A 9,984-nucleotide genomic window follows, 5' to 3' on the forward strand; every position below is an offset into this window, starting at 1 on the left:
AGACGTGAAACGTGTTAGACTTTGCAGCCCATGTAGTCTCTGTTACAGCTCCTCAGTGGTGCCGTTGTGGCAGAAAGGTATAGAAAGTGCACAAACAGTGGCTCTGTTCCAGTCAACTTTATTTATGGACATTGAAATGTGATTTTCATATCATTGTAACATGTATTTGAGGGTTTTTTTCAACCATATATAAATGCAAAAACTCTTACAGGTTCACAGACCACAAAAAAAAAACAGGCAGCAAGTTGGTTTTGGCCAGCAGACAAATTTGCCAACCCTTTGTTCTCAAAAGAAATGTCATTGACACTTTAGCAGGAGAGAGTCTAGAAATTCCATGACTTTGGGCTAGAGACTGTAGCTAATGAAGGCTTTCTGGATCCCTGGGGAGGAGGGTTGTCTCCCTGAAGAGCCCTCTTGAAAGTCTAGATCAAGCCTACAACCTGTACTGTGGAAAATGTTTGAATTGGGTTAAAAGAAATGATGGTGAGCAGCTTGGGTCCACAGTATTTTGATTATTACCAATATATGTTCATGTTGTGAGTGGTAACCATCTTAGTTTGGCTTAAAGTATATTAGTCTAATGGGCAGATGAATATTCATTGACAATGTAATGTGTCCTAGCATTGCATTGAACAGAAAAATGCAGTCCCCGCTTTTTTGTTACAGGAGACAGCCTATCGTAAATTGGCCCAGATTCTACTGATCTCTGAATAGGCAGTTTCTTTGGCTATTCTCTTGGTACTTCTGGAAGGGTATTGTCATGGTAGATTCCCAAAAGGGAGGGGAAGTGGTATAACAAAAAAAGAAATGAAAAGAATCAAAATTCGGGGAATTCCCTGGTGGTCCAGTGGTTAGGACTTGGCATTTTCACTGCCCAGGGCCTGTCTGGTTTCAATCCCTGGGTGGGAAACTAACATCCCTCAAGCCATGCAGTGCGGCTGAAAAAAATAAAGAATCAGAATTTGAATAATTACCTCCTTTATTACACTGATAAAATCTTGACTGAAGGGCGGTCCTCTTCTGTCTGGAAAGTTGTCTTTTTCTTTTCATGAGGGAACAACTAAAGAGTGAGGGATGGAGACACCTCACAGCCAGTCACATCAGACATATCAACCTTGGCAGTCAATGAAATGACAGATGTTGATGCCAGGGCGCCCCGAGAATCTACATATATTTGGTATTTTTTAATCTTTTCAAAGCAGTTTTTGCTATGGCTGAGTTTAGCCCAGAGGACGAGCTGGTAAAGAGAACAGGTCTGGGGAAGAAGCCTACTGAAAATCCTCCCCTCTGTTTTGGCCTGTGTCAAGCCCTGTCTCTGCGCCTAGGAAGTTTTGATACTCCTTTCTCCGTCATCCCAAGGCTACATCTCTTCAACCCTCCCCATCCCCCTGCCAGTCCCCCAAGAAGTTCCATAAATTCTGGCCAAGATGTGCCATTTGGTCTGCCGTGTCTTGTGGCTCGTTCCCTAGCTCCTCTTAGGTGGCACTGCGGGAGAACAGAAAAGGTTAATACGATGGTTATCTTTTAGAACAGAAAATGAGAGTTCAGTGGATTGGCCAGCCTGGTCTCTCTTCCATCTGATCTCCCCACTCCTTCCCTTTCTGCACTTGTAACTCTTGGACCCCCTTATGTTGTCTCCGAAGCAACCACTGGAGAAGCTTCATTTGCCCCACCCACACTGCAGAAAAGACTCAGGCCCATTCAGGGGTATGGTCAGCTTGTTTGATCTGGCTACAGGGAGCCTACGCAGGATGCTTCCTCTCCCTGGGGTTGAGAGAGGAAAGCTAAAGCAGCTGCCACATCAGGCCCCATCATCAGGCATATAGCCTGTTCTGTGGAAAACATCAAGTGGTAAAGATACTTAGACTTGCCCTGAGGCCTTCCAGTTGACATCAGCCTGGTTATAGTCCCAGAATCACAGCGGGTGTGGAGAGAACCAACCTTTAGGACATAGGACCCTGCAAGGACTTCTAGGTGCCCTACAGCACTAGCATACATAAAGGAAGAGTCATTGACCCCAGAGTTGGAGGCTTGTATGCATATGTGTTTGCAAATACACACAGGTTAGGGAGCACTGCAGCTGGATAGAACTTCATGCCACTTTCCCTTCACTTCCCACTGCTCCTTCCCTTGGCCGTAGCTTGCTTTAGGTGTAGACCTCAGCAGAAAGGTCTAGCCCAGTCCTGGGAATCCTTAGAAAGCACTGGGAGATAAGGGGGAATCTGCCTAAAAGATAAGGGTGCTGGGGGGCCTCATGAATACTCAGTGAGACAGAGTTGAATCCTCTGATACCAGAGGATAGAATCACCTGAAGTAGCTACTTAAAATGCTTTCAAAAGAGGTTTTACAAAATCTAGGAAATTCTGATAGAAGCAGGTAGAATTAAAACTGGGACTTATTCCCTGCACACTGGTGAGTTAGTCAAGGCTTCTGGGTGAGTGGGTGGGTAGGGAGAAGGTTGTCTTACTGGAGGGAATCTGCCTGCTTTAAGCTGAGGTGGAGACCATCTACGTTAAATCACCCTCCGGAGCAGTTCTGGGGCCCTGTCCTGCCTTTCAGCTGTGTCTTCCCTGTGTCTACAGTGGTGACAGTTGAGGCCATGACCACAATGCCTGATCAGTGTTTCATTCCTGGATCCTGGGATGGAGGTGGGGGTGGGGCGGAACACCCCAAATTAAAAAATACTGAAGCCTCTGTGCTACTATGGTGCCTGCCTCTCTGTGTCCACTCGAGGAAGACTGCTGACTGTTCTCAGACCAATGGAATGGAAAGTATCCTCAAGTTAAAACTGCTTTCATGGTGCATGGGCATGTGTGTGTGTTAATTTCAGTGATGTCCTTTGAGGAGGAAAGGACGGTGATCCTCCTCCGAGAGTCTGAAACAAGGAAGGAGAAACAAAGCTGTGAACAAGCCGGGGGCTGTGCCTCACAGCTTCCCACCTCCACCCTGGGTGAGGGCCTGAGGCAGCCTATGAGGACGGGGGCAGCCAGAGAGTTGGTGTGGCAGTGTGGGTCCACTGCTGCTCCTCCCTTCCTGGCCTGTCTGCTCCACCTTTCCCTCCGAAGAGCAGGACTAGCCAGGAGAAACTTAGATAGACTTGCAACCAGGAGCTCCAGGCTGGACCTGGGGCGTAACTGGACTGACTCCAGATCTGCAATCAGCCCCATGACTTGAACACATCAGCTGGCGGCAACTTAGGACAAGCTTCACTAGAGTCATAGCCTCCATAGCACTCCTGACGTTGCATCTAGGAGGAAATGTCTGTGTTCTCTGACAGTGGCCAGCAACACAACCTCTCTGAGACTTGGATCCCCTAACCATCATTATCCATAACTATTTATTGCCTCCCTAAAAGAAGCATAAAACCCAGAGCCAGGAATGAGTACGAGATAAGGACAGGAACATAATAAGCCACTTGTTTGCATGTGTTTACTACTTTGAACATCCCAATGCCTGTTAACATGCATTCTGTCATCTAGCGCTCACAACATCCCTGTGAGATAGGTCATGCAGTAAGTGATTTGCCTGTGGCCACACCAGTGTCAGGGGCTGGGTAAACCCAGACTGCAAGTTTCCTAGCTCCCGGATCGATGTGCTTTTCATTTCATGATACATAGGCTCTTTATGCCAACCAGACGCAGGGGCAGCGGGAGCACTAAACCAGGAGCCTCCCTGCTCCCTAAGCCTGCAGAGTCATCAGAAATGCTGGGGGAGTCAGGGTATCCCCTGGAGGCCAAGACAGGTCAACAGAAGGCCAGGCAGGAGTACTAGAGATTCAAGGTCAACAACCACCAATGCCACTACCGGTGTCAGCGAAGCATACACTGTGTCCTTTTGTCAAGTGAAAAGACCTGATTGGTTTACTCAGAGGATGCTCAGGGATGCTTCCAAGAGGAAAGAAGGCTCAAAGCATGGCTGGGAGGTAAGATTCCTGACCCCTCCTCATTCTGCTGCCCAGGAAGATGGGGAAGGTGAGGGCTGGCTGACTCAGTCTGCAAGTGCTTGGAGATCTGGAGCTGAAAGGCCCCAGCCCTGTTCAACTAATGATTATTATTAACTCTGAGCAGACCTTGGCATAGCAGCCAGCTGGCTCTGGGAGAATGCCTGGATTTCCGACAGGGAGGTTTTAAAAACAAGACCCATGGCAGCCATGCCTGGTGTGATGGGGGAGGGGGGGAGGACAGGCTAGTGTCAGGGAGTGGGGAGGGGTGGGGGTGCCCTGTGAGAGGGTGGGGCTAGGAGGCGGCACAGCCTGGCAAGAGATACCTTTAATGCAGCTGAAAAGCCCAGGTGAGGCTGGGAGACTTCCCCACACAGAGCTCCTGCCATTCAACACCACCCCCAGTGGGGGGTGGGGGGTGAGGAAGTGGAGCATGGAGGGGAAAGGGTGGGCAAGGGAAAGATGGGGGCTTGGGTGTGGCATCTGAATCCAGAATGGTAATCCTATTACCATCTGGATTTGGACACAAAAACCATCTATATTTCTAATGTCCTCAAGGTTGAGTTTGAATGTAATCATATTTGGAATCAGGACTTAGTGAGCCTGATATGCAAATTTGTGCAAATGACACGGAAATTTAAAAAAGTCTCGAGCACCCTGGCTTTTATTTTTAAAGGCAAAAGAGGCTGGCTACGAGCAGCTTTGCTCAGTCAGACAAGGGCAAAAGGGCAGCCATTTGTTTCTCCTTCAAGGCCTCTGCCTCATTTCTGAGGAGCCCAGATAATACCCCAGATGGAGAGACACTGGATGGTGGGGGGGGGGGACAGAGGGTGCAGGGGGAGGAAACACAAGCAGGAGGCATATGCAGCCACCAGCCACCGAGATCCCAGCTGGAGGAAGAGTGCCTTGGCACTGAGGTCTGATGGCTGTCCAGCTGCTGCCCTAAGATGGGAGGGCAGGTGGTGATGGAAGGAGCAAGGAGGGGAGGGAAGGGAAGTCCCTCCACAATCCGGCCAGCTGGGAAGAAGGGCTCCTCCTGGTGACCTCCTCCCAATGCTGCAGTCAGACTGGCTAAGCAAGCAGAGACCACCTGTGCCCCCTTCTCTACCCTGTGCCCCTGCCCACCCCCACCCGGGGCCTACTGGTCAGAGAAGTGACAGCTGGGACCCCTTCCTCCTGCAGAATATAAATGACTTCCCCCTTCCTCCCAGGGCTGGGAATAGACATCAGCTGGCACTGCCCACGCAAACTGCCGGCTGTCAGCCCGCCTGCCCGCCCACCATCCCCCGCACCACCTGGGAAGAGGCAACACCTCAGGCAGGCTCAGGCTCTCTGGTGTTGCCTGCTTGGCTCCCCAAGCAAGCTCACCCGGCCTTCCTACCCTGCTGGAGACAGAGTGAGACTCCCAGCACTGACTGTATGGGCCAGCAGAGAGGGACTCCCTGGCCAGAATGACCCGAGGTGACCATCTCCTCCATGCAGCCCCAGTAGCCATCTCTCCCAAGGTCAGACCACAATGGAGAGCTGGAAAGCGGAAAAAGGGCAATGAAAGAGACAGGAATAATCAGCAGGGGCCCCCTTGAGATGCCCAGGATCTGGGGTGCTCCTAGGAGATGCCATCTGACCCAGCACAGTCTGCTCTGAGGATCCTTCTGCCCCTGCCATACTCATGCCTGTCCTGTCAAATCATACCGAGCTCCCTGCTGCTGAGTCACCCAGGGAGGAGGTCTGGAATCTTCTAAAGGCCTGGGATAGACAAACTATTGCTATCTAGGAACACCTCCCCCTGCCCGTGGGACCTCAAATTCTAGGCCCTACTCCACAGGTCTCCCAGAGTTCCCACTGAGCTCTCTCTACCTGCCTCAACACTGCTTTCCAGGCTTGGCCATTCTCAGTTTTCACCATGATCTATGGAGGTCCCAATCCAATGGACAGAGGAGCCTGGCAGCATACAGTCCATGGGGTCGCAAGAGTCAGACACGACTTAGCCACTAAACCATCGCCAACCACCACAATGGAGGTCCCAACTCCCTGAATGAGCCAGACCATTGTTAACCAGTGTAACATCCAACTCTCACCAACGAGGGATGAGGGCAGTCTGCAGGACTACTTTCAGTCTGGAATGAGGAGGGGTCTCTGCAGGGAAGAGAGCCCAGCCCTCATTTGCCAGCTGGCACCAAATTCAGCCCCCTCCTGGGCCAAAGAGCTGGCAAGAGAAGGGAAGCTTAGCTGATGAGGGGAGAAGAACCAGGGAGACTGTTTTCTCTAGATCAGAAGCACCCTGCCCCATTTCCTTGGCTTTTTCTTTGTTCTAAAAGCTTTGGAATAGCTCCAGGAAGCTATGTGCTAAGGCAAGGACCCAAGCCCTAAGAAGGGCAAAACACGAGATGCTCAGGACTGCTCTGCCACTGAGAATGGACGTCCTGCAGCCCCAAGCCCAGATCCCAAGATTAGCTGAAGGAAGGTCTTAGCTGGGCTAAGACACCCAGCCAGGAGCCAAAGCCTGGTTAAGCCAATGCCTTTCTGCTCCTCCAAAAGTTTAAGGTGCCTTTAGGGCCCTTACTGTCTTGGTGTTCTGGAGACCTTCACCTGGGCCCTTCTCTCCACAGCCCCTGATGCTTTGTCAGGGGCCAAATCAGCACAGGTTCTTGGAAAGCCAGGAGACCATATTGGTCCCTCTAGAGCGGTAAGGAGACAATGAATGTGAGAATTACACTCTGAGTCTGATGAGTGGTCCAGCCATGGTTCAGGGCCGGGAAGATGCTCTGTGACATCAACTTGACAGACACTGAATGCTAGGAGAGATTGTTTAGAAACAATCGCCCATTACACAGATGAGGAAACTGAGTCCCTGAGACACTGGACTCACATAAGGTTGCACAACAGAGCCTGTAAGGACCATACCCATTAAAAAAAAAAAAAAAGTACATTGGCTCTCTCCACTACACTGCTTTCTCAAAGTGACCCAAAGAGCTGCTGCCACTCATAAGTTACAGGAATCCAATTTTTCATTAGGCATGCAAGCAAGAAATGACTGCCAGCACCATCAGCACCACCCAACACTCTCTCCCATCAAGAGTGGAGGCTTCAGGATCAAGCTCCCCATCACCTGTCACTTGTGCCCCATCCATTTCCCCATTTTGGCCCACTGAGTCATCTGTCAGCAATGGCAGCTTGGGTTTCTGCAGCCTCCACCCCAGCTAAGACATACAAAAACCCTACCCCTTCTGAAGTGGATCCCTGAAGGTCACTAAAGGAGCCAGTGAAGTCCAAGTCAAGTGTCCCATTTCAATTCAGAGTTTGGAGGCACTCACATTTCCATTTTCTTCCTTGGCAAGTAGGAGCTGGAGATCTGGTGCATTACTACCAGGGCTGGATAGAGGGGCAGCGCCAGGCACAGGTACCAGGCTGCACCTTTGATCTGAGCCTGGAACCACACAGAGTGCATGCCCAGAAGCACTGTTACTGTAGCCATCAGGTAGACCACCAGTCCACATGTCAGATGGTAGAGCTTGAGACGAGCCACCCTTGAGACCCTGGCTGCCCGGGGACACAGGAGGCAAAGTCCACACAGCGCCTGGCTGATAGTGGCCAGCAATGTCAGAGCCCCTACCCAGCTGTGCCAGGACGCCAGGTGGGGCAGCTCACTGCGGGTCCTGCTGGAGATGATGAAGCCCAGGCCCAGGGCTGCACCGAGGATGGCTAGGGTCTGCCCTGCCCAGTGGAGTCGGATCCGGGCCTTTCGGGAGCAGAAGAAGAACAGGGAGTGCTCAGGCGAGAAGAGCAGGATGGCCTCAGCCATGCAGAGGCAGAACTGTGAACACAGGAGAGGGCCAGTGAGCCTCAGGCCCGGCTCAGAGGCCTGAAAAAAGGGAGGTGCCCTCATACATCCAAACAAGGAAGACAAAGGGTGGGGGCTAAAGAACTCCCACCAGGACCACCTGCCTCACAGGTAGGCATTTGTGGGCAGAATTGGGAATCCACGCTTGAGTGGAAGTGTCATCATTCAGGCTGACATCCATGCCCCACACTCCCACCCCGCCCCACATCCTCAATAGCAAGTACTCTCATTTCTTGACCAATGGGAACAGCAAAAGTTAAGCTTTCTCCTGAACTCTGGGGGTGGGGAGCAACTGGATAAGGCCCCTTCCACTTCCTCTTTTCCGGCCCAGAGTGGAGAAAATAATGGTATCTTCCATGCCCTCCCACCCCGTTATACCACCTGATTACCTATAGCCCAGCCCTCCATGTTTCCTGACCTCAGTGGTTGCAAGGAAAGACGGGGCCCTGGCTATTTCCCCCCACCTCTCTGAGCCAAAGAAAGGTTAAGCCTTCTAAAGGCTAGATGCTTCCTTAGGGGCATAGCCAAACCAATCACCCAAACTCACCGCCAAGGCCATGAATACAGGGTGCCAGGAGAAAAGACCTAAGAATCAAAGAGAACAGACTGACGGCGGGGTACCATTGGTTCTGACCCTGTGGCTGGCTGGAGCCCGAAGAATCTGGCTGGAGGGGAAAGGTCAGTGTAGTGTCTTCAACCCTAATCAGTAATCAGGACCTCCAGGCAAAGTGGTGCAGCCAAAGGGCTTTAGGCTGAGCAACCAAGAAGGCAAACATACCAGTTTGGCCTGGATTCCCCATTCAGCACTTCGCAGCTACCAGCCCAGTCCTAAAATACTCGTAGCATCCGTGAGGGGCTCTGCGGGTGACGAACTAGCAAGTTCAGTTAGTTCACTTCAGGCTTCTCCTGTCCTCCCAGTACCCAAAGCCCCACCCTTCCAGGACCCACCCCCAGGGCCACGCCCCACCACGCCCTTACTACCCCTCCACAGTCGCCCATCCACTGAGAGTCCCCACTCCACGCCTCTTAGCGCTCCAAGCGCAGCCCCTCCGACATCTAGGCTCCACCCCCTTTCCTGGCCCCGCCCCTCCCAGCACACTCACTTGTTCCTGGCCGGGACAGCACTGTCAGGAAGATGGTGAAGCCCACAGCGACCAGATGCGCCAAGATCCCACTGCCTCTCCGCAGCCAGCGGGTCAGTCTCGGCTCCCTTGGCGGAGCAAGAACCAGACCTACCTCCAGAGACTGCATGGCGGCGCCCGGCAGCCGCACACTCCCAGCTGCCAGGGCAAGTCTTCCGGGTTTGCGATCGCGGAGGCGGCCGCGGATGCGGCAGAGGCTCCTCCCCGGGACGCCGCCGGCAGTGCGGCGGCTCGCCCACAGCGCCCTCTGCAGACTGGGGGAAAGAGCCTCGGTCCTGGAGAGCCCCGAGGGCAGGAAGCGAGTGGACAGCTCCGGGCCTACCTTGTTTCTTCAGCCAACCTCATTCGTATCTTTATGTCTACACGGGCTTATGGGGTTTATGTCTCAAATAGCCTGTGAAAATTACTTTCATGACAACTGATTTCACCCAAGTCACAAATCTGGTATACAGAACCAAGAGTGTGAAACCAGTTTTGAGTTTTCCAAAAATACTGGATTTCCCTGGTTGCCCACTCTCTCCTGCCACCCCTCCTTCCGTCTTGTTAAGGGAGTGAGAGTCGCCTCTGCCTAAAAGCGAGGAGACCGAAAAGGAGCAGATAAAGCTAAAAACCAGTGCCCCGTGCCTGGTGAATTAGGGTTTGAGGACCAAAGGAGGGACAGGCAACAGTCTTGTCCCCTATCTGCACAGTAGCTGTTGTCCCCAGTGAGACAAATGGAAAATCTAGGGCACTCCTAGCCCTTGCCGCCTCCACACCATCTGCTCAGCCCCGGGGAGCCAGGTGATCCTGAGGGACTAGGACCTCCCACACGGTGGCTGCCTCCCACACCAAGGGAAGTTCTGTAAGTGATATTACCTTTTCCCTTTCTGCCTCCAGAAAAGGTGTGCTTCAGCTTAAGGAGGTCTACCTGGGAGAGGCTGCACCCCTTCGTTAAGGGTAAACCCACAGGCCATGGGGCTAGAGACCAAAACAGGCAGTCCCACAGGAATCAGGGACATCCTGAGAGCAGTTACCAACTCCACTTCAGCTCCAGTGGTTGAGAAAATGAGGTTACTAGTAAG

General features: G+C 52.2%; 1 protein-coding gene across 2 annotated transcripts; it reads right to left on the reverse strand.

Moving 5' to 3' along the window:
* Window positions 1-102: 102 nt before the first annotated feature.
* On the reverse strand, window positions 103-9,930 carry LOC122436587 (probable transmembrane reductase CYB561D1). 2 transcript variants are annotated; one of them, XM_043460428.1, is made up of 3 exons: window positions 8,885-9,930; window positions 8,329-8,366; window positions 103-7,754 (listed from the first exon to the last, which is right to left on the reverse strand). In XM_043460428.1, exons 1-3 carry the CDS (start codon window positions 9,030-9,032, stop codon window positions 7,251-7,253), a joined length of 690 nt encoding a protein of 229 aa, XP_043316363.1. In that variant the 5' UTR covers window positions 9,033-9,930; the 3' UTR covers window positions 103-7,250. The 2 variants fall into 2 exon arrangements, with proteins under 2 accessions (XP_043316363.1, XP_043316364.1); XM_043460429.1 differs by lacking the exon at window positions 8,885-9,930 and adding an exon at window positions 8,560-8,844 and having other exon boundaries at window positions 8,329-8,442.
* Between the last annotated feature and the right edge of the window lie 54 nt (window positions 9,931-9,984).

This window comes from Cervus canadensis, chromosome 2, assembly GCF_019320065.1.
Source record: "Cervus canadensis isolate Bull #8, Minnesota chromosome 2, ASM1932006v1, whole genome shotgun sequence".
NCBI lineage: Eukaryota > Metazoa > Chordata > Mammalia > Artiodactyla > Cervidae > Cervus > Cervus canadensis.